General features: G+C 35.3%; 3 protein-coding genes across 3 annotated transcripts; 2 read left to right on the plus strand and 1 right to left on the minus strand.

Annotated features, from left to right (window-relative positions):
* The first annotated feature begins 2,456 nt into the window (after positions 1–2,456).
* On the plus strand, positions 2,457–5,600 carry LOC111999700 (NADPH-dependent aldehyde reductase-like protein, chloroplastic). The gene is made up of 2 exons (XM_024031832.2): positions 2,457–2,908; positions 5,002–5,600. The coding sequence occupies exons 1-2, from the start codon at positions 2,457–2,459 to the stop codon at positions 5,408–5,410; spliced, it is 861 nt and encodes a 286-aa protein (XP_023887600.1). The 3' UTR covers positions 5,411–5,600.
* A 3,526-nt stretch (positions 5,601–9,126) lies between these two features.
* Positions 9,127–9,531, minus strand: LOC136067819 (uncharacterized). The gene has a single exon (XM_065774133.1). It carries the CDS (start codon positions 9,529–9,531, stop codon positions 9,127–9,129), a length of 405 nt encoding a protein of 134 aa, XP_065630205.1.
* A 7,086-nt stretch (positions 9,532–16,617) lies between these two features.
* Positions 16,618–18,674, plus strand: LOC111999698 (NADPH-dependent aldehyde reductase-like protein, chloroplastic). The gene is made up of 2 exons (XM_024031830.2): positions 16,618–17,187; positions 18,034–18,674. The coding sequence occupies exons 1-2, from the start codon at positions 16,757–16,759 to the stop codon at positions 18,440–18,442; spliced, it is 840 nt and encodes a 279-aa protein (XP_023887598.1). The 5' UTR covers positions 16,618–16,756; the 3' UTR covers positions 18,443–18,674.
* The last annotated feature ends 6,030 nt before the right edge of the window (positions 18,675–24,704 follow it).

Here is a 24,704-nt window from a genome sequence, read left to right on the forward strand (position 1 = left end):
AGGGGGGGGGGGGAGAAAAATGGGGATTCAGATAGAGGAAAAAGGAGAGAGTTCAGAGGTTCAAAAGGATAATTCTTAAAGCTTTAAGAGCCTAGCAAGGGAGAAGGGAGAGAAAAGGAACAAAATAAGAGAGCCAAGGAGGAGAAATTTGTCAAATATCCTTGAGATCATTCAAGATATCACTTAACCTCCAAAGAAACATATGCCAAAATAGGCACACATCAGATATCACTCTCTCCCACAAAATCCTCTTCACCTGACTATCTTGGAAGGCGATGCTCAAGTAAAGCTACTTGGACTTGAGTTTCAAATCTCACAAGTCTTGTGCAAAAACACTAAATCTGTGAGAATTGGGGTTAGGATCCTCGTGGTTGACTCATTCTTATGAAAATCATTTACATATATGTATATATTAGAATGTATATCCTAATTTAAGGAATTAATAATTATTTGAAGATATGTGTATTGTATGGTTGTTCTTGTGTAGGACCTATAGAGGTAAAGGGAAAGAACAAAACTCTATTGCATAATAAGTTTGGAGAAAGATCCTATAGTTCAAGGAACTAGAGATTTTGGGTTCCATGGATTACAGACCTAGTACCCCTGGGAGCCACAACATCACGTTCGGGGTACCACGACATCACGATCAGGGAACCAAGTGAAGGAACTCTTTTAAATGTTCACACAATAAAAGATAAGTCTTAAATATTCTATTTCAATCTCCTTCTCATTATGAATATTATGAATAATTATTTACTTATTTTGTAAGAGTAAATGGTCACTTTATGACACTAAAACACGTATAATGGTATTTTATTGCTTAGGAGGAAATCATATTTTTGCCTTGAGAAGCTTTATGTGACTTGCGCATAAATCGGTTCATATAACAACCCCAATAGGCCATAGAGAACCGAACTTAGTCCAACCATCCATCCTTAGAGGCCCAAGATCCATTGTCATCAATGAACTTGGGTACTTTCCAAAAAAGGAATCCACAAATGTTACTCCAAAGTTTTTTTATTTTTTATTTTTTTTATTTTTTTATTTTTAAATTGCTCATTACTTAAATAAAATAAAATATAATGGATATGTATGTGCAATTTATAATTTTTGCTTCTATGAACTCATTATTAACAAAGTTTTATAACAAAAATGCTATAATATATGTACAACATTCTCCAAAAATATTTTACATAAAACATTACAATATTATCTGTGCATTGCGCAGACAACTTACTAGTTATGAATAATTGCAGGTATTTGATGAAGACCTTCAATTGTAGCATATGTCATCATTAATTGTGAAATTTTAAATATTATGATAATTTCTTAGCAAAACTCAATTACTTACTGTTGGAAGATGATAATATTCGTCATCATTCTTAAAAGCTTTTAATGAGTGAATATTACTTTTAGGAAATAGGTTCTATGAAATTGTCATAAAAAATAGATATTCATATGTTAAATAGTTATTCTAAGTTTAAGCACTTGGTTTCAAACTTATTTAAATAGAAGTTCTATATTAATTTTCTCACTCAAAAAGTAGGATGTGACTTGCACGTACCATCCCAACTAGTAAATATAAACAAATGGAGGAAAAGTTGGGCTTTGTTTTTTGCTTTGGATTTTTTTTTTTTTTTTAAGAAACAAATACACACACAAGTGAGAGGGAAATAAAGGATTTGAATTTTGTTTTTGGTAATTTGATAGTTGGACTTAAATAAGAAAAGAGATTTTTCCTTCATGATTAAAAAATGATTTTTTTTTTTTTTTTGAGAATGATATTTTTCTTTTTTCATTTCTTAATAAGAAATAAATAATAGTAAAGAAGAGATTTTTTTTTTTCCTCACAACTTGAGTGCATGCTGCCTAGGACATGGCGCACACAGTGGAGAGAGGCTATCATGTTTTCGATTGTGAGATCCACCCCCTTGTGAGAGAGAGGTAACATGCACCGGAAATATGATGGAGTTTTTCCATGTAGTGACACAACCAAGATTGTGGCATCGTTTCCTGCAACATTATTATTAAATAAATGGAAAGTTACGTCTAAAATACTTTATAGTGATAATTTGTTATTAGTGCTAAATTGAATTCATGATTTAATTTTTTTTTTCATGTGTAACAATTAATAACAACATATTACTGTGAATTTTTTATAAAAATATTGTGTAAATATAAGCCTCGTTTGCTACTATTGTTTAAACAACAATTTTCATTGTTTAAACAATATTACACGTATTTTCACACACTTAGACCTGTTTGGTAGAGCATTTTAGCAACATGTTTTCCATTTTTAAATAACATTACACATATTTTTAAACACTTCTCCACCCACACAATTCCAAAAAAATACAAACAATATTACCCAAATTACTATACCAACTGATCCTTATTCTCTGTTTAAGCAAATAGCATTTGCATAGCATCTCCAAACTCTCAACGAACCTTACCTTATGGCTTCAGAATTAGACACTAGCATTGGCAATCAAATCCAAATCCCAAGCCCTTCTCCTTCTCTTTCTCAGCCACAACCACTCCAAGACAGAGTAGCCATTGTGACTGGGTCCGCCCGCGGAATTGGGCAAGCCATCGCACTCCACTTGGGCTCTCTCGGCGCTAAACTCATTATCAACCACACCTCCTCCAAGTCAACCCATGAAGCTGAACTCGTAGCCTCCCAGATCAACAACTCATTATCCTCTTCTCTCAACAACAATAACACCCCACGAGCCATTACGGTCCGTGCCGACGTGTCCGACCCAACCCAGGTCAAGTCCCTCTTCGACAAAGCCGAGGAGGCATTCAACTCCCCCGTCCATATCTTGGTCAATTCTACTGGAATCAATGATTCTAAGTACCCAACTATTGCTAATACTTCTCTCAAGGATTTTGATAATATCTCCAGGTATTCTTTTCAACTATATATATATATATTTTTTTTTTTTTTTTGAGAAGTACTTGTTTTTCTTATTAGTAGTGTTAAGGATTTGTCTTTTTAAATTAAGAAAACTACAATTTTAGTGAAAATTATTCATATGAAAAAAAAAAAAAAAGTTATTATGTATGTGTAGTTGGGCTTTTATTCTAATATCTTAGGCCTCATTTGGGAGGAGGGAATAGAATGTAATGGAAATTAATGAAAAAAATAATTTTGGAATATTCTTCCATTCTCTTGTTTGGGAGTTTTAATTGAGGGAATGGAAAATTCATTCTCTCATTTGGGAGTTTAAGTGAGAGGGAATGGAATGGGTAGGAGAAAACACTCATTCCTCTTTATTCCCTTAAAACCTCAAATTTTCATTCTCCCGAAATTGTGAGAAATAGGAGGGAATTGAATTAGATTTAATGAATTTTTTTACCAAAACTCCTAAAATACCCCTATGTATTCATCCCTTTATTTTAAAATAATAGTGATATTATTATAAAATGATTCCATTCTATCCCCTCTATGTTACTTCCAAACAAGATTACTTACATTCCATTCATTTTCATTCTTTTCCATTCCTTAATTTTAAAATATCCAATCAAGGTTACTTAATTCCATTCCATTTTTTTCTCTTATTTAAATACATTTCATTTCCTTTCATTCCCTTATGATCATTTCATTTCGTTCAATTCCCTTCCCTTATGAACTCCCAAACAAAGCCTTAGGCTCATTCTCCTTAATTAGTTTAGCTAGTCTCACCTAAATAACAACTATCCAATCTAAAAACTTAACAAAAATAATAAAACCATTCACAATGGTGATTGTATTTTAGGGAAAAAAAAAAAACTATTTTACTACCAAAGAATCAAAAAATCATGTATTATTGGAGAAGTTAAAGTTAAATTTTTTGTAACTACAGTAAACTGGTATTTATATTAGTTAAATGTAATAAGTTATTAAAAGTAAAATACAATATTTTATTAAGATTATGTTTCTTCCTTCAATTAAAAAACTCAAATTCTCTTTATTTCTTTATTATTTTAATGAGTTGTTTATATTATTTTAAATGAAGTAATAAAAAAAAAAATAGAACATTTGATATTGAGTGTATTGTAAAATGAAGTGATAAAATAGATAAAGTATAATTTTGAGATGTTAAAAGTTAAAATTTTTAGTACCACCAAAAAAAAAAAAAAAAATCATAACCAGCCTAGTATTAAAAAAAAAAATTATTATTTTTTTTTCATTTTTGTTGGTAAATGATTGCATTTTAATATATTTAGAAACAAAGATTTTGAGTATTTATAATTTTTTAATACTATATAGATGCTTATTTGAATTTTATTTTTTTCCTTTATACTCCAGCCCCTACTAGCTTAAAATCTTGAATTTGTCCTTGTGTATATGTATCCTTGAATCAGTAGCATCTTTTGTATTTACTTTTACAAAATATTATGCAAGATGGCACGAAGTCTACAATTGGATATCAAACTTTAGGCATAAGTTAGTGGATACCTAAAAAGCTACTTGTGTTATTTATTTTGGATGACATTAACACCATCTTTTTCTTTTTTGATTCATATATAGATTTTTTTTTATTAAGTTGTGCGCGACCTGGATCTAATTGGTAGAATAAAATTCAATGAAAATAGGCAATACACAATATTGGGTCGGCTATAGATCCTTAACAAATCTAAAAACACAATATTTTTCATATTTTTAAGAAAACTTACTGTGATTGATGTAATATAAAATAATGTTAGCGTTAATTCAAGAAAGTGTTTTGTTCTAAAGTTTAATCACAATGGATCATATTAAAACTCATGAAGAAAAATTGTGTTCCTAACATTATTTTTATTTAAATCATACGTGTAGAATAAATACACCGATTATGGATGCAAATTATGTAACTAAATCATGGATGTATACACTGTAGCCCACTAATTTTTGTATTGATCCAAACCCACACAAATGCCTATCAAATATATGGGATTCAATTAAAACGCAAAGTGCTATTGATTATTATTATTATTAAACCTTATAAAGTCTGCATGCGAATGCGATTCTTGTAGCGTCAACGCTAGAGGGGCATTCTTGTGCTGTAAAGAAGCAGCAAACCGTGTCAAACGTGGTGGTGGGGATCGAATTATACTATTATCAAAATCTTTGGTGGGTGCATTAAAGCCAGGAGCCGCGGCATACACAGCATCAAAGGCTGCAGCGGAGACCATGACCAAGATACTAGCAAAGGAGCTCAAAGGGACTAGAATTACTGCCAATTGTGTGGCACCAGGGCCAATTGCCACTGAGCTCTTTTTTACTGGGAAGTCTGAGGAATATGTGAAGAGGGTTATTGAGGAAAGCCCATTCGGTGGGCTCGGTGAGACTGAGGAAGTGGCACCTCTTGCCGGGTTTTTGGCTACTGATGCCAGTGAGTGGGTTAATGGCCAAGTTATTCGTGTTAACGGTGGCTATGTTTAATGTAAAATATTTAGCTGCAATTGTAAGCTATGTTCTTAAGGGGGTGGTTTGAGTTCTGTGTCTAGTGGTATTGGATTCGCTGAGATGGTGACAAGTGTCCAATGTCAGATTGTAATTATTATTACATATCTCTTTATGGGTTTTGTGTATTTCATTTTGCTTTTACTATACCATTTTGGAATTACTTCTAGATGATACAGAATTCACTGGCTAATTATTTTGGCAAGCCAATTGAATATACACAATGTTGAAGTGGAGAGTGATTCCAAAAATTGCATTGATGTAATCAAAGCTCTCAAGCAGCCGTATCCCTGGAAACGGCTTAATTTTGCAGATAAAGTTTAAACTCTTGCTGTGCATTTCAGTTTATTAGATGTTAGTTGGTCAATCGTGATTGTAACAAGGCTACTATGTTTTGACTAGAGGGGCTCATAAGAACTCAGTATCTGGTTTTTTGGATGAAGCATCTGCCTCATTGTGTTTAGCCGAAGTTATTGTAGGGAACGTAGCTTCTTAGTTGTTCTTTCTTTTGTTGCAATAAAACTGTCTTTCATATAATAATAATAATAATAATAATAAAAAGATGCACAAATTCTTGTCACAAAACAACAATAGATATTCCGGCAATCACAAATAAATACCTTGATCAAAAAATTTAAGGGCAAAGTTTAGAACAATATCATAAGAAAGCTAAATAATCATGTAATAGCGTTGTCCTTATGTTGATTTGTGCGTCACGAAGTGATTAACTTAATGCAAACGGATTTATTGACCCATTACCCATATTAACAAATCAACAATTCTAGATTGAGGTTGGGTTGGGTTGATTTGGCAAAAGAAGAAGCTAATTTGGGTTGATGCTGAGTTGATTTGATTGAGGAAGCAGCAGATCTAGGTTGATTCAACCAATTGTCTAGAGTAAGGGTGTTTTAAAGTGTATGTATATGTGCGTGATGTGTCTATTTAATTTGGACTCAATACATACATTACTTTTTTATCTATCAATAAAAAAATTTTGCATAAGATTTATTTTAAAAATGTTATGAATGTAACATTACTTCAAAAATTATTTTGGCCACCTAAATATAATCCTTAACCCCTAAAAAAAGCTTAAATAACATCAATAAACATTAGTCCAAATAAAACAAAAATAACCCAAACAAAAACAAGATTAGATCAAACAACAAGAAGTGAACAAATTATTCAACAAAAAGCCTATTCAAAAGCAAAAATATAAAAATCCATAATCATTTAAATGTGTAACTCGTTCACACATTCAATAAAAATAATCCATAATTTCGTTTTTCCTTAAAAAAATATGGTACCAATAGAAATACTATGTTTGTGAGTTCTCCTTGATGACAATGCCAGTTATACTTTCTTTGACTTTGTAGTTGAAACAATTTTGCTCCCTTAGCGACTCAACTTTCAGTTATATATAGCAAATATTATCTCTCTTTCTCTTCTCTATTATCATTTCATATTCTCTTTCACTTTATTACTCTCAGTATTTTCAATTCTCACTTTATTTGTTATCAGTTATTGTGTTTTTATCTCTTTCTCTTTGTTAATAGGAAGAAATTGTAATACTTCATGTATTTGCATTTTTTTTTTTTTGGGGGCGACACTTACAAATATTACTCTTCGTGACATTAGTTTGACTACAATATATCTAAGATATTAACTTTGTCTAGTTCTTGAAATTTTTGTGACAATTGATCTACTGACTAAATTAGCATCTAAAAAAAAGAAGTTGTTTCCAAAACGTTCTTTGTGTTGAAAATACAATAATCAGAATAACTACTACTTTTTTTTTTTTGGGCTAAAAGTTTATAAGAGCATTCGCAGCAGTGGTGCTATATAGGTATAATAGTATTTTTTTAGCTCTCAGTCACAAAAAACACCATGTAGTAGTGGAGCTAAATCTATCTTTAGATGTGCACTGTAGCTCACAGGTAAAAAAAAAAAAAAACTTTTTTTATTACAATTCTCTCTCCTCTCTCATTAAATATACATTTCCTATTCTCTCTCTCTCTCTCTCTCCCGCTTCTCTCCTTGCTTCTTTCTTCCTCAAATTTTTTTTTTCTCTCTAGCTCGCCGGTCGGCTCCCTCATCCCTCAGCTCGCCGGCCAACTCCCTCATCGCCGATCTGTTCCACTGACCTAGCTCGCCGACCCACCCCAAGCCCCATCGCCCACATTGATTCCGACGATGATTCCGACGAGGAAGCCCCTGAAGCCGCAAACGCTGAAACTCCGATGAAGACGACTCCTCCATTCGCACCTTCACCACAGCTCGCCTCGACATCGCCAACGTGGGTGGAGGCTCCGGTTCGGCTCGGCTCGAAACACGAACATCAAGATGGAGAATCTGAGCTCCTCCGCCATGGTTAAGATCGAGAATCTGGGTCCTACAGCTCCAGCTGAGAGCTCGGTGCCTGGAATCGTTGTTTAGAAGTGATTGATTCAATGAATTGAGAATAGAAATGGTGTTTGTGGAATTTGTGATTGTGGTTGTGGTTTTGTTTTTGTTTTTGTTTTTGTTTTTGTTTTTTTCTATGTTGTGTTGTGGTTGCCAAAGTAGAGTGGTGGTTGTGGCCGATGGTGGTGATGGTGGTGGTTGTTGTGGCTGTGGCTGTAGCTGATGGTAGAGGTGGTTGTGGTTGGTTTGTTGATGTTTTTGGGGTAGTAGGATATATTATTTTATTATAGGGGATATATTATTTTATTGTGATGTTTATATTATTTTATTGTGTTGAAAACTAAAATAGAACCACTGCTGCAGCATGTGTGTAGGTAAAATAGATAAAATAACTTTTATTGGTACTAAATAGCTAAAATTATAGATGCACTGTTGCGAATGCTCTAACTACTTTGATTATTGAGTATGAATATGACTATTTATCTGACATGCTTTGCTAGGAAGCTAACTCCAACACTATCAAAAATAAATAAATAAAAACAAATGGAGGTAAAATTTGGGCTTGGATTTTTTTTTTTGGTTTTTGATAAAAGGATTTGGATTTTTTTTTTGCTAGGCAGCTATACGGTATGTAGGATTCCAGGGACACTCTCAAAAATCAACACTCTCAAAAATAAATAAATATAAACAAATGGAGGCAAAGTTGGGCTTGGAATTTTTTTTTTTTTTTTTAATGGGGATACTGCATAAAGAAGGGTGTGTTTGGATACTGCTTATTTGCTAAAAACTGAAAACTTATTATTGAAAACACTGCAGCAAAATAATTTTTAAATATGTAAATAGTGCTTTGGGACCTAAATTTATATTAAAATCTGTGTTTGGATGACTTTTGTGGGTTTGTGAAAGTACCTATGGACTTACGGACAAAACGTAGAATGCAAGGATTGGGCATTTCGCCCAATCCAAACACACGCTAAGTGTATATTTGGAAAAAATTATTTTGCTAACTTATTTTACTATTCAGCTTATTTTTGCTACATTTATGAGTTTCACTGCACTTTTTGATACTATTTATGAGTCTTATTGTACTATTTCAGCTAACTTTTACCTTTATCTATAGTACCTTTATAAAAAAAAAATTCAATTTCAGCAAAATAAGTGGATCCCAAATAGACTCTAAGAATTGAAAGCAACAAATACATCATAAAGAAGAGCTTGTTCAATAAAATAGGGGTTCTCTTCAATCCACACATAAAAATCAGAAATGCCAAAGGCATGTCTTGCTAGTAAATGGGCTAGCTTATTGCCTTGCCTATGGACATGGGATATATCAACATGACGAAACTCCTGTGCAGTAGCCATTGAGCTATAAAGAGTGCAGCAATAGCAAATGGAGGAGGCAATAATTCTTTCAAGGCTTTTACCAAAATCAGCGAATCACCTTCAAGGACAAAATCTTGGATAAGTAAATCTTTCGTGAATTGTAATCCAATCTCAAAAGCTTTTGCTTCAGCTTTAATGGCGCCAAGAGGTGCCATTATCTTCTTACTGCATGCTCCAATCACCTTACCATTTGCATCTTGGATTAGAATTCCTACACCAGCCATTTTATGGGTTGCAAAGACAGCTCTATCCACGTTTATTTTGTAACAATTCTGTGGAGGCGGTATCCAATTTGAAGGCAACTTTTCCTTCTGCATAACTGGTTCCACCAAGCTAGATTGATATTCCCACAAATAATCTAGAGCTCCTTGGAGTAAAATGCTGCTACTTTTCTTCTCTCCATCGTTTCTGGTCTTATTTCTATTTTTTCACATAGTCCACGACACCATAATTATCTTCTCGATATGGTATTGATCCCAATGAGCTTCCATGACAACATACCATAGGAAATCCATGAAAGAATTGAAATGGAGGTCATCCTTCACAAGAAGCAACTCTGATATAGACTAGATCTCCCTTGCTTTCGAACATTCCCAAAAGGAATGACCCAATGATTCCACCCTCGCTTGGCACTCCTCACAGCAACTCTCCATTACTACTCTTCTTCTCACCAAGTTTTCTTTTGTATGCAGAATGTCTTTGCACGCTCTCCATGTAAAATGGCGAACTTTATGCGGAACATTAACACGCCAAATGTATTTCTAGACTTCCTTAGATTGCTGCTATCTGAAGCTGTACCTGAGGCATCCCTGAGACCATCTCCATTGCCATTTTATATGCACTTCTCACACTGAACAAACTGTTTGTTGTTGTTGCCCATACTTGCCTATCAGCTGGGAGTTTGGAACTCAGAGCTATTCCCTGTATTACATCAGCTTCATGAGGAAGGAAAGCTTGTTGGACTAGCTCATTCTGCTAGGTTCCATTAGTCGAATCTATTAGTTTTACAACCTTGGACTGGTAAGCACGAGGGAGGAGAAATTACCTTATATGTAGAAGGTGTTGGCAGCCACTTGTCTTTTTAGATTTGTATACTATGTCCGTTGCCCACTTGCCATTTGACCCCCTTCCTCACAACTTCTTGAGCTGTCATTATGCTCTTCTAGGTGTAAGAAGGATTACTCCCCATGATAGCATTGACAAAGTCACTATTGGGTATGTATCTTGCCTTAAAAACTCTATACAATAGAGAATCACGACCAGACTGCAACCTCCACCTTTGTTTAGCCAGTAAAGCCAAATTGAATTGTTTTAGTTGCTTAAACCCCATACCCCTACATGCCTTCGAGGAGCATTGTTTTTCCTAACTGATCCATGCCATCTTGTGCTCTTTCTTGCATTGGCCCCACCAAAAATTCCTTATATTAGGCTTGTCATCTTGTCAAAAAGAGTCTCAAGAATTTTAAAACAACTCATCATGTAGGTAGGTATGGCTTATGCAACTGCTTTTATTAGCACTTCCTTCCTAGCCTTGGACAACAACTTTTCCTTCCAACTTGCAAGCTTTTTGGCCAACTTCTCCTTCAATTCTTTGAAAGTGTTCTTTTTATTTCTCCCTATTAACGAAGGGAGTCCCAAGTACTTCTTGTGCTGTTTAATCACTTGAGCTCCAAATCTAGATTTAATCTTCTCTTGAATTTTAGCTGGAGTGTTGGGGCTGAAGAAAAGAGAAGTCTTTGCTCTATTCAGCTGCTAACCAGACGACTGTTCATAAACCTACAAAGCTTGTTGCAACACTTCACACTCCTCAGTGGTGGCTTTGCAAAAAATAAAACTGTTGTGGCTTCTTAGTTTGGTTAGTACCTAGGCCTAAGTGATGACGAGGATCCTGGGCCCCCAAAAGGTTTTATATTTGTTTGTTGGTAGACTGGGCTTGGTTCACCGCAGCTATAATGGGTTGATTATGAACCAATTTATGCACAAAAACATGGGCCCTACAACACATACACATTCATACGTGCAAACATATACATATTGTAAAATAAGTGGCCAAGGAAAAATAAATAATTATTTAAAAGGTGCAAATAAGGATGTTTGGGATCCTCAAAAAATAAAGTGGTATGTCATTATGTTGAGTTTTTAATACATTAAGCCCTATTTTCGCTAGGATATGCCACGAGGTTCAAATAACTTCAAAAGTCATAGACTTGGATAGCTTTTTTTAGGCTTCTAAGACTTGTGAGGCTTGAATCCCCTTGAATCCAAGTGTATCCTCAAGTGCTTATCATAGGATCCTTCACAATGTGTCTCTCTTTTCTCTATTTTTTTGACGTTTAATCACTCTTTCTAATGCTTCTTTTGTTTTGATTAATTGTTGCGGAGTGAGTTTTGCTGATGGCTTGATCCCCCTTTTATAGTACCTTCCTAGGATTTTTGGTGTGCCATTGATTCTCTCCATTTGTTGCCCTGGGTACTAGAACCAATGTTGTGTCAGAAACATTGGTGGCTGGTCCTTTCCTCATTTCTTACTACATTCTTTTTTTGATATTTCCTCCCAAAAGTTCCCATCTGATCTTCCTCTCTTTGGGGGTCTTAAGGGCTGACTTTTAATTTCTTTTTCCAAGACTTCTAGAAAGACTTTTCAGAACCCTTTTTTGGCTACCTTACCTTTTATCTTTTTTCTTCAAATAGGCAGATTCCTCCCTATCAGGCTGAAAGATCCCCAGCCACCTTCCTGCTCTTCCCAAAGTACCAAGCTTCTCTTTATCAAGTGCTGGTTCCTAAGTCATCATCTGTTTCCAAAGCCCTTTCTTATGAGTTGTGGGCAGCTGATGGGACGTGTCTTTCTTCATTCCTTGTGTCCATGAGAATGCTTCCCTGAACTATCTAATACCTAGCTGATTCTTTCCAGCACTTCCCGAGGATCTCCTCACTGTTTCTGGTAGCTCAAAGGTGTTCTGGTCCAATCCCTTTTTGGGCTTCTTGGGAGCTCTTCTCACAAAGGTTAGGCCAAGCTTCCTCTGCTTTTTTCTTCTTTCTCTAAGGCCCAGGGCTTACCCATTCATGAGCTTGGGCTTCGTTTTACCCATTTTAAATGGGCATTAGCTCACAGATTGGGTATTCCTTATCTTTGAGGGCCCATTAGTTTTGGACTTCAATACTTATAATATTTTGGACCTCAACAACTGTCATCTGCAAAAAATAGGTGAGAGATATTAGGATCACCCCTGCATATAGAAATGCCTTCCATATTTCCCATACCCACAACATTATTAATCAGAGCAGAAAGACCTGATGCACACAGTAAGAACAAGTAGGGTGAAAGGGGATCACCTTGGCGAAGGCCTTGAGTAAGGACAATTTGAACATTGGGCTTACCATTGATTTTGATTGAATAGGTTACCATTGAGATCCACTGAATTATCAAACTTCTCCATCGTTGATGAAATCCCAACTTCTCATAATTTTGTCTAGGCATGCCCACTCCACCCTCTCGTAAGCTTTACTCATGTCAAGTTTTAGAGCCATCTCACCATTTTCTCTGATTTATGTGGTGCATTGTCTCAAACACAACCAACACATTATTTGTGATTAATCTTCCACTCACAAAAGCACTTTGAGTGTCACTCATAATAGAGGGTAGAATCTTCTTGAGCCTATTAGCCAATGTTTTGGAAGCAAGTTTATAAATCACATTACACAAGTTGCTTGGTCTATATTCAGTCACTTTCTTAGGATTGTTTGTTTTTGGAATTAGAACAATATGAGTTTCATTAAATTTCAATGGTGTGATCCCAAAATTTTAAAAATCCAACAGTGTTTTAGTGAATACACCACCTATCTTAGGCCAGAAGTGTTGGAAAAATAATGGGGGCATACCATCAGGGCCTGGTGCTTTCTATGGATACATTTGCTTCAAGGCTTGTTGCACCTTATTTGCCTGAAATTCTCTGATGAGCCAATTATTTATAGCTTGATCCACCTTAGGCTAAACCACATTCATAATTTCTAAGAAATCTGAAGGATTAGAAGAGGTGAACAAATCCGAGTAATACTCCTAAAAAATATGTTCATGTCTTAACTTTCCTCCTGCCAAACTTCATTTGAATCGAAAACACCATCAATCAGATTCTTTCAAAATCGGGCTAAAGCTTTAGCATGAAAAAACTTGGTGTTTCGATCACCTACCTGAAACTAGTTTAGCCGAGATCGCTGCTTTCACATACCATTCTCTTTATCTAACCAACAATTGAGTTATGCTTTAGTATCTTAAAGACTTCTAATGGTATCAACAGATGTAGGTTGTAGTTCTAGCCACTTCAACAACTTTTGCAATTGTGAGATCTGCTTTCCTACATGCCCAAACTCTGACTGATTCCAAGCATCCAATCTCAACCTACACAACTTTAGACATGATACAATCGGGAATGGAACCTTTGAAATCAATAACCCTTACTCCACGCATCTGAAACAAACTTATTGCACCTTGTATCTTTTAGCCACATAACTTCAAAATGAAATAGCTTCTTTGCTTTCTTCCTTTTTGGCTTATGAAGAAAATTCAGGAGCAAGGGACTATGATCAGAGGCATAAAAAGATTTGTGGATTAACTTTGCCGTGGGGAACATAAAGAACCAATCCTGCATAGCCAAAGCCCTATCCAATCTCTCTCTTAGTTGCGTTCCATCTCTTTTCTAGTACAACCATGTAAATCTTGGCCCAACAAAGGCCACCTTCCTCAACCCACAATAATTAATAGAATTATTGAATCTAGTCATTTGATGGTTGGGCCTAAGAGCACCCCTTTTCTTTTCCATGGGGCATGTGATCTCATTGAAGTCTCCAATAACCAACCATGGTAATTGAGAAACCCCACAAGTGACTTGAGTAAATTCCATGACTCTACCCTTAAAGCTATGTTAGGATTCCCATAGAAGCCCGTTAAATGCAAAAGAACCAAACTTTTCACCACCATCAACAATTGCATCAATATGGGCCAGAGAAACTTTTTGTACCACCATTCCTATCTTAGACTTCCAAAATAAATCCAATCCTCCACCAAGTCCATCACTTGGGACAATAACACTTTGACTAAAGCCACATTGATTACATACAAATATCATCCAGTCTTCATTAGATTTTGTTTCCATTAAGAAAACAAAAGTGGGATCTTCTAACCTAATTACATTTTTTAAGGCATTAATTGTTTAAAGGTTTCCAAACCCTCGACAATTCCAGCTTAACAAACTTACTGGACCGAGCAGGGTTACTCAGCAACCTTCGCCTATCCTAGGTGTGTAGCAAAGATAACACTTAGTTTTTTTGTTTCCTCATCAACCTTCATTTTCTTCTCACTACTAGGGCTAAAATCCTTGGGGTAATCAGTTACCCTGGTTTACATTTTAGGCCTTCTACCCCCTAACAATCAGTACTCATCACTTCCATGTTGGGCCTATTGGTTAGCCTGGTCTACATGCCCTGTTTCAGCTCTTTAATAAGGCTAGGTCCGTCTACAGTCTTTCCTTCGCCAGCCACTCCTTTCAAATTTTCTTTTTCCCAATTTGGTGCCCTTTTTCCAACCTTATCTTTAGTCTACCCCATCGAAAAACTAGGATTCGCTTCTCCAGAATCATGATTTTTTGGGTCTTGACTCTTTAGAGCATCTAAATATCCCACTGATCTCTCCTTGTTTTTTGATACATCCACATTCCCATCTGTTTTCGAATTACTTCCATTAATCTCACGAACAATTTTAGCAACAACAAGTTTTAAAGTAGGTTGCCCTTCAGATATATCCTTATCTAACTCCTCAATTATAGCCTCAAAATCCGCAGATAATCTGTTATTCTTTGAATTCCCCTCATTCATGGAGAAATTCAAATTTGAATCTAAACCATCTTGTCCTGCCCCCCTCGTTGGCTTTACCTTTGATTGGTTGTCTGCTCTCCCCCACCCTCCTCCTCACCGTTAGTTAATAGAGGGTGGTGAGACTTGCTTGCCCAATGCAGCGATTCATCCCCAATTTCAATCAATGGAGATTGTTTTTTTGAGGTAGCTAGTTCAAAACCCTTCACTTCAATAATCTAACGTCTACCTGGACTAAACGAAAAGGCTCTGATCCAATGCCCTAATTGTTGCTGATCTATTGAGATAGTACCCTTACTCTTTAGCCATAGTTCGCATTCCTTATCATCATGCGATAACATCCTACACTAGAAGCACATATTAGGAAGCCTTTTGTATTGAAAAGCAATCCAACCCTCCAAACCATCCTCAAAAGCAACTCTCCTCCCATCGTAAAGAGCCCTTGTAACATCAATCTTGACCTGGATACGCATGAGCGTACCCCTCTTCATCTCAGACCAATCTTGTGGAACCATTACTGATCCCACTGTCTCGCCTATTTCCAGTGCAATCTCCAAAGTCATGAACTTAAAAGGGATATCATGAATCTGAACCCAAAAGGAACAATGCTTGAACTCTACTTCTTTCAAAGGCCTACTGCCATTAAAACGTTGAATAATCAGCATATGTCTATCATATGACCATGGTTCCCTTAAAAGAACCTTTTCGGCGTCTACCTCCAATTCAAAAGCAAATAGTAGAATATTATTTCCAGCATTTGTGATGTGGAAATTCTCCTTAGTACGCCATAGTGGTCAAAAGGTGCGAACCATTGCATCCATGCTCAAAGCTCTCTTCATATAGAATTTTGCTGCTAACACAAACTCTAATACATGGCGTTTCTTTGATAAAGTGACTTTCTTATCCTCCCTCACCGAAAGAGAGAGATTATCACATCGGCGAGTTAATTCTTCCATTCCTACATTGAACTGTCTCTCCACCCCACGAATGAAGAGAAACCCTAGCCCTTCTAGTGACAGAGTTACTAAAGGGAAGCACACTTCTTTCTCATTGAGAAAGGAAAAAGGAATACTACAGGCTAGAGTTAGGAAGCAGAACCTCCTAAGCATCTAAGTTGAGAACTAACTGCTATTTGAATTAGTTGGGCTTGGATTTGTTTGTTTGTTTGTTTGTTTTTGTTTTTGTTTTTGTTTTTTTGTTTTTTTTTTTAATAAAAGGATTTGAATTTTGTTTTTGGTAATTTGATGGTTGGATTTAAATAAGCAAATATATTTTTTCCTTTATGAATAAAAAAAAAGATATTTTTATTTTTTCCTTTCTTAAGAAAAAAATATAATAATAAGAAGAAGATTTGTTTCTCACCGCTCAATGGTGCATGCTGCCTAGTGCCCACGCCATGGCTGATGGCACAATGGCCCAATGCAGAGGCCGTCGCTTACCAAGATCATGACATGAGTTTTCTAAAACTTTAAATCTAAATAAATAAGAAGTGATTTATGTTCACAAAATTTTTACAATTTTTTTCCTACAAATTATAAATAGTAAATTATTATCGATTCTAATTCCTCAAATTAACCCATAACAACCTGCATAGATTTCTCTAAATAAATATATCATTTCTGTTTAGCGTATTGTATTTGCGCACACAGCATCTCCACTCTCAAAAGACCTTACCTCATGGCTTCAGAATCAGAAAATCAAATCCAAATCCCAAGCCCTTCTCTTTCTCAGCCAAAACCACTCCAAGACCGAGTAGCCATCGTGACTGGGTCCGCCCGCGGAATTGGGCAAGCCATCGCACTCCACTTGGGCTCTCTCGGCGCTAAACTTGTTATCAACCACACCTCCTCCAAGTCAACCCATGAAGCTGAACTCGTAGCCTCCCAGATCAACAACTCATTATCCTCTTCTCTCAACAACAACACCCCACGAGCCATTACGATCCGTGCCGACGTGTCCGACCCAACCCAGCTCAAGTCCCTCTTCGACAAAGCCGAGGAGGCATTCAACTCCCCTGTCCATATCTTGGTCAATTCTGCTGGAATCATTGATTCTAAGTACCCAACTATTGCTAACACTTCTCTCGAGGATTTTGATAATATCTTCAGGTATTCTTTTCGCCTAATTCTCTCTTCTTCTTTTTTTTATTTTTATTTTTTATTTTTATAAGTACTTGTTTTTCTTATTATTAGTATTAAGGATTTGTCTTTTTAAGGTAAGATAACTACAATTTTAGTTAAAATTATTCATATGAAAATATGTCTGGTTTGTATATGTATCGCTAAATCAGTAGCATCTTTTGTACGCTGAAAGTGTATTTTAGTAGTTTTACACAATGCTATGCAAGATGACACGAAGACTACAATTGGATATCAAACTTTAGGCATAAGTTAGTGGATACCTAAAATAAAAAACTACTTGTGTTATTTATTTTGGATGACATTAACACCATGTTTTTCATTTTAAATTCAAATATAGATTTTTTATTAAGTTGTGCGCGACCTGGATCTAATTGGTAGAATAAAATTCAATGAAAATAAGCAATACACTATATTGGGTCGGGTATGGATCCTTAACAAATCTAGAAGACAATATTTTTCATAACTTTTAAGATAACCTACCAATTGATGTAAAATAAAATAATGTTAGCGGTAATTGAACATGAAAGTGTTTTGTTCTAAAGTCTAATCACAACAAATGATGTTAACACTTGTGAAAAAATATTGTGTTCTTAGCATTATTCTTATCTAAATCATATATGTAGAATAGATACATTGATTATGGATGCAAATTATGTAAATAAATCATGGATGCATACACTGCAGCTCACTAATTTTTGTCTTGGTCCAAACCCACACAAATGCCTATCAAATATATAGGATTCAATTAAAACGCAAAGTGCTATTGATTTTTTTTTTTTTAAATCTTATGAAGTCTGCATGCGATTCTTGTAGAGTCAATGCTAGAGGGGCATTCTTGTGCTGTAAAGAAGCAGCAAACCGTATCAAACGGGGTGGTGGGGGTCGAATTATATTATTATCATCATCTTTGGTGGGTGCATTAAAGCCAGGAGCTGCGGCATACACAGCATCAAAGGCTGCAGTGGAGACCATGACCAAGATACTAGCAAAGGAGCTCAAAGGGACTAGAATTACTGCCAATTGTGTGGCACCGGGGCCAATTGCCACTGAGCTCTTTTTTACTGGGAAGACTGAGGAACAGGTGAAGAGCGTTATTGAAGAATGCCCATTAAATAGGCTCGGTGAGACTAAGGATGTGGCACCTCTTGTCGGGTTTTTGGCTACTGATGCCAGTGAGTGGGTTAACGGCCAAGTTATTCGTGTTAATGGTGGCTATGTTTAACGTAAAATATTTAGCTGCAATTGTAAGCTATGTTCTTAAGAAGATGGGTCATGGGTTTGGTCCCTTAGCGTGTTCATTATCTTAGTTTCATGACAATGGAATTTCTCTTTGTTGCCTGTTAGTATAATAGATTTAAGAAGAGCGATAATGAAACTATTAATTTTATTTCACTGCGTTTGTAGAACAAATGGTCATCGAGGCCAGATTGTAAATATCATTACATATCTCTTTATGGGTTTTGTGTATTTCATTTTGCTTTTAATCTACAACTTTGGAATTACTCCTAGATGATACACAATTCACCGGCCAATTATTTTGGCAAGCGGATTGAATATACACAATGCTGAAGTGGAAAGTGATTCCAAAAATTGCATTGACGTAGTTAAAGCTCTCAAGCAGCGTATTCCCTGGAGACCGCTTAATTTTGCAGGTAAAGTTCAAACTCTTGTTGTGCATTTCAGTTTATAAGATGTTAGTTGGGTCAATCGTGATTGTACAAAGGCTGCTTCTTAGTTATTCTCTCTTTTGTTGCAATAAAACTTTGTTTTTCATTAAAAAAAAAAAAAAGGAAAAAGAAAAAAAGATACACAAATTCTTGTCACTAAACAACAAAAGATAATCCGACAATTACAAATAAATAGCTTGATCAAAAAATTTAAAAACAAAGTTTAGAACAATATCACAAAGCTAAATAATCATGCAAGAGCGTTGTCCTTATGTTGATTTGTGTGTCAAGAAGTGTTGGAACATTTTAATATTAAATAATTAAAATGCATAAATATTATAACATAAATGTAAAGATGTGGAAGTGAATATGGAAGAAAGGAGTTAGTGAAAATATTTAATCTCACATTGAAAATGAGAAAGATTATTTTATTCTTTTTACTTGTGGTGATTAATAGGCTAAAATGTATTGTCTCAGATATTAGGCTAGATACGTGCGCAAGGGGGAGGTGAAGAGTGGGGGTAATGGCTCACCATTAATTGTGTAACTCCAGCCTATTAGATTAATATCCAGCAATTAAATTTGTAACTCCCACTTAATCAGAATAATGGACCTAATTAATTAGAATAAATTAGTACACTTAAAAAATAGGAAGATTCTTGGCAAGGAAGGGTGTTCTTTCTGGTGGAGTTTTGGGCTTGAATACTTTGTGTAGAGGTTGTTCTAGTCATATGACACATGTTGGGCTGTTGTATCCTAGGGGAGACAATTCAAAGAAGGTCTGCACTGGTTACAAAGTTTAGCCAACCAAGAGCTTAAATCTCCTTAAAGAAAACGAGTGTCGCGCCTCAGTCCAAATTGTGTTGTGTAATTCCTTTCTTTATACTAATAATATTCAGAAGTATTATTCAGTTTCTCGTTGTGTTATTTCCATTATTATTGTAATTGCACCAACAATTTTAAGGAGATTCACCATAAGGAGCCTACACGAGAGAAACCAAATGAGCCTGTTGGAGATCTTAACAAGCCCTTTCGCTTTAAAGGAGCCCACTTCAAGAGGTGGAAAGGAAATGTCCTCTTCTACTTGAGTCTTCTCAAAGTCTCCTACATCCTCACTAACAAGAATCTGTCAAAAGTTCCTACTGATGAGATGAGTGAGGAAGAATATATTCTCCATCAAGAAAAAATAGATAAGTATACAAAAGATGAGTATAATTGTCGCTTTTATCTATTGAATTGTCTTGCCGATCATTTCTGTGATTATTATGATACAACTTACAATTCTACTAAGAAAATTTGGAAAGCTTTACAAAGCAAGTATGATACTGAGGAGGTAGGTGCAAAGAAGTATGCTGCTAACAGATTTTTCTGTTACCAAATGGTGGATAGAAAATCGGTGGTGGATCAAGTACAAGACTTCCAAATGATTGTGGCAGAATTGAGATCCGAAGGCATAAAGATTTGAGACAATTTGGTGGTAGTTGGCATAATTGACAAACTACCACAATCTTGGAGGGAGTTCCAAAAGACTTTGTGGTACAAACAAAAGGAGACATCCTTGGAGACTTTGATCACACACATCCGTGTGGAGGAGGAGGCTAGAGGACAAGATGCACTCATGACACAAGAGAACAATGGTAATTCCACCACTAAGGTAAACCTTATTTCAGCCAATAATAATATGTCCAAAAATCATTTTCCTAGAAATGATCAATTGAAGCCTAATAAGAGAGCCTCTAAAAATAATAATAGACCTCAAGGAAGGGGAAACCCGAATAAAAATTACAATAAGAACCAAGGACCCCCTTCACTAATAGATCTTGTTTTGTTTGTGGCAAGAGTGGGCATATTGCTCGATTTTGCAAATTTTGGAAACGTGAATCTGTCCCGCAGGCTAACGTAACCAAAGAGCCTTTAGTGGTTATGATTACAAACATCAATATGGTGCAATATGTTAAAGGGTGGTGAGCAGATTCTGGTGCTAATAGGCATGTCTGCTATGACAAAAATTGGTTCAAATTGTACACTCTTTTTGAAGAAGAAAAAAATGTTATACTTGGTGACTCTAGCAAAACCAAGGTTCTTGGAAGTGGTGAGGTTGAATTGAAATTCACTTCTGGACGTGTGCTAACATTGAAAGATGTTCTTTACACTCCGTTCATGAGGAAGAATTTCATGTCAAGTTTTTTGCTTAACAAGGTTGGCTTTAAGCAAACTATGGAATCTGATAATTATGTAATCACTAAAAATGGATTATTTATGGGCAAGGGTTATGCTTGTGATGGAATGTTTAAATTGAATGTTGAGAATAATAAAGCATCTACCAGTTCAGTTTATATGCTTTCTTCTATTAATTTTTGGCATGCTCGTTTGTGTCATATAAATAGTAGATATGTGGGAATCATGAGTAGTTTAGAATTAATTCTAAGACTGTCAAAAATATTTTGAAAAATGTGAAACTTGTAGTCAAGCCAAGATTACAAAAAGACCTCATAAAAATGTTGTAAGAAATACCGAATTGCTTGAGTTAATTCACTTCGATTTATGTGAATTTGAGGAAATTTTAACTCGTGAAGGAAATAGATATATTATCACTTTTATTGATGATTTCTCAAAATATACAACTATTTATTTGTTGAAAAATAAAAGTGATGCTTTTGAAAATTTTCAAGATTTTTTTAAAGAAGTTGAAAATTAATTCGGTAGAAAAATAAAAAGAATAAGAAGTGATAGAGGCCGTAAGTATGAATCAAGTGCATTCAACTCATTTGTTCAGTCTTTGAGAATTATCCACGAAACTACTGCTCCATATTCACCTGCTTCTAATGGTGTAGCTGAAAGAAAAAATAGAACTTTAATTGAGTTAACAAATGCCATGTTAATTGAATTTGGTGCACCTTTACATTTTTGGGGTGAAGCTATTTTAATTGCATGTCATGTTTTGAAAAGGGTGCCACATAAAAAGTCACACACCACACCTTTTGAGATGTGGAAAGGACATAAGCCAAATTTGGAATATTTGAGAGTATTGGGTTGTCTTGCTTATGTAAGGCTTACTAACCCTAAAATGCCTAAATTAGGAATAAGAGCTACTACTTGTACTTTTCTTGGTTATGCGATTAATAGTGCATGAAAGCTCGAAAATGTGTTGAAAACACAAGAGCTATTTAGACGCCCAATTAAAATTACGGCTCGATAGATTTTACACAACTTTAATACCAAGTGCGGAATAGTGTAAAAGCGAGCGGATGAACAAGTAAGCTACTCTAATCCATAAACTAAGCAACACAGCAGTAAAATGGAATTAAACAAGAGTAGGGAAGAAGGATGCAAACACAGAAAACACCGAGACGAGTTTTCGAAGAGGAAACCGAAGAACTCGGCGAAAAACCTCTCCGCCGCCCTCCAAGCGGAAATTGATCCACTAGACAATATTTAAACAAAAAGCTGATCTTGATTTCTTTGATACTTTTTCTCCGGTAACAAGAATTACATCTATTAGATTATTAATTGCTATTGCTGCAATTTTTGATTTGAAAATTCATCAAATGGATGTAAAAACTGCTTTTCTAAATGGGGACCTAAAGGAAGAGATTTATATGGATCAACCCGAAGGCTTTGTAGAGCCTGGACAAGAAAGTAAGGTATGTAAGCTAACTAAATCCCTATATGGCTTAAAACAAGCACCTAAGCAGTGGCATGAAAAATTTGATTCTTGTATGATTGAGAATGGTTATAAATCAAATGAATGTGATAAATGTATTTATTCTAAATCATGGAATAATTTACATGTTATTATTAGCCTCTATGTGGATGATATGTTGATTTTTGGCTCAAATATGCATGTTATAAATGAAACAAAAAATATGCTTAAAAGCCATTTTGATATGAAAGATCTTGGTAAGGCTAATTTTATTTTGGGCATGAAAATTACAAAAGCATGTGATGGAATATATCTTGATCAATCACATTATGTTGAGAAAATATTGAGAAAATATAATTTCCATGATCACAAAAGTGTAGCTACTCCTTTTGATTCTAGTGTTCATTTATTTCCTGTGAATAATGATGATGAGATTTTTAATCAAAAGGATTATGCTAGTGTCATTGGTAGTTTGCGTTTTGCTACTGATTGTACTAGACCTGACATTGCATATGCAGTAGAAGTGCTTAGCAGATTTACTAGTAAGCTTAGTAAAGATCATTGGCTAGCTATTAAGCGAGTCATGAGATATTTAATTGGTATCAAAAACTATGGCTTATTTTATAAAAAGTACCCTGCTGTGATTGAAGGTTTTAGTGATGCCGATTGGAATACTTTGTCAGGTGATTCTCTCTCTACCACTGGTTATATTTTTACTTTAGAAAGTGGTGCTATTTGTTAGAAATCCAAAAAGCAAACAATAATTGCTAATTCAACAATGGAAGCTGAATTAATAGCATTAGCTTCAACTAGTGAAGAGGTCAATTGGCTTAGAGATTTGTTATATGAAATTCCACTTTGGAAAAAGCCAATTCCACCTATATTAATTCATTGTAATAGCACTGCTGCAATTGGTAGAGTTAAAAACCGTTACTACAACGGTAAATCCAGACCTATAAGAAGAAAGCACAGTATCGTGCGATCTTATTTGAGTGGTGGTATCATAACTGTGGATTATATTAAATCTAATGATAATCTTGCAGATCCATTTACCAAGGCCTTGGCAAAAGATAGAGTCTGGAATACATCGAGGGGGATGGGATTAAAGTCCATAAAATCATGAGCCATGTATGAGGATACCCAACCCGAGGACCAGAGATCCTGAGAATTGGGTTCAATGGGAAAAACGAATTATACGATGGTCGTAAGAAATGCACAATTTATTTTTCTTAATTATTTATTTTGTAAATAATTTTATAATTGTTTATCCTTATGATGTGAGTGCATTTATCCTGTAATGTGGAGAGGGTGAGTTAAAAAACTCTTAATGAAATTTGTAGCTCGTATGAGTGGGGTGTCAGAATTATAGGAGCACCATTGACAAAATTTCACCTATGTGAGTGTGGGGGTGGGGCCACTCCCTATGAGATTTGAACTTAGTCTCAAATACACTCATGAAACCGGGATCAGCACACGGCCGTAAAGTGCTAGCTATAAAAGCTCATGTCAACACCTGGGTTATTATGTGTAAGCAATGACACTTAATTTCCCTAAAGCAGTCCTAGTTCAAGTCAGAGACCACTACGACTTTGGAGTTGAGATCGTTGTTTTACTAAGTGAAGATTCAATGCAGAGCACACATTCATGATGTATAATGACATGTCTTTGCCTGGTAATCTCTCTTTAACTAAAAATTTAATATTAAAATGAGTGGGGGATTGTTGGAGCATTTTAATATTAAATAAATAAAATGAATAAATGTAATAATATAAATGTAAAGATATGAGAGTAAATATGGAAGATGAGGAGTTAGTGAAAATGTTTAATCCCATATTGAAAAGGAGAGAGACTATTTTATTCTTTTTAATTGTGGTGATTAATGGGCTAAAATGTATTGACTCAGATATTGGACTAGATACGTGTGCAAGGGGGAGGTGAAGAGTGGAGGTATCAAAATTGGAAATGAATCAGCCTCTTGGATCCTCCTACTTGACAGCCCATTCAGAGCAATTACCATATCCGTTGGTGAGTAAATGACCCGAATTAATACTCCATTTTTACTATGGAAAATAAAAAGCCATTAACCCACTTAATGGACTATCTGTTTGGGCCTTTTCATTCTTCAGAAACTCCTTATCATTGTATAAGTCCAAATAGTGTTGTGTAATTTCTCT

This window comes from Quercus suber, unplaced genomic scaffold (assembly GCF_002906115.3).
Source record: "Quercus suber isolate HL8 unplaced genomic scaffold, Cork oak 2.0 scaffold_86, whole genome shotgun sequence".
In the NCBI taxonomy this organism is placed as follows: domain Eukaryota; kingdom Viridiplantae; phylum Streptophyta; class Magnoliopsida; order Fagales; family Fagaceae; genus Quercus; species Quercus suber.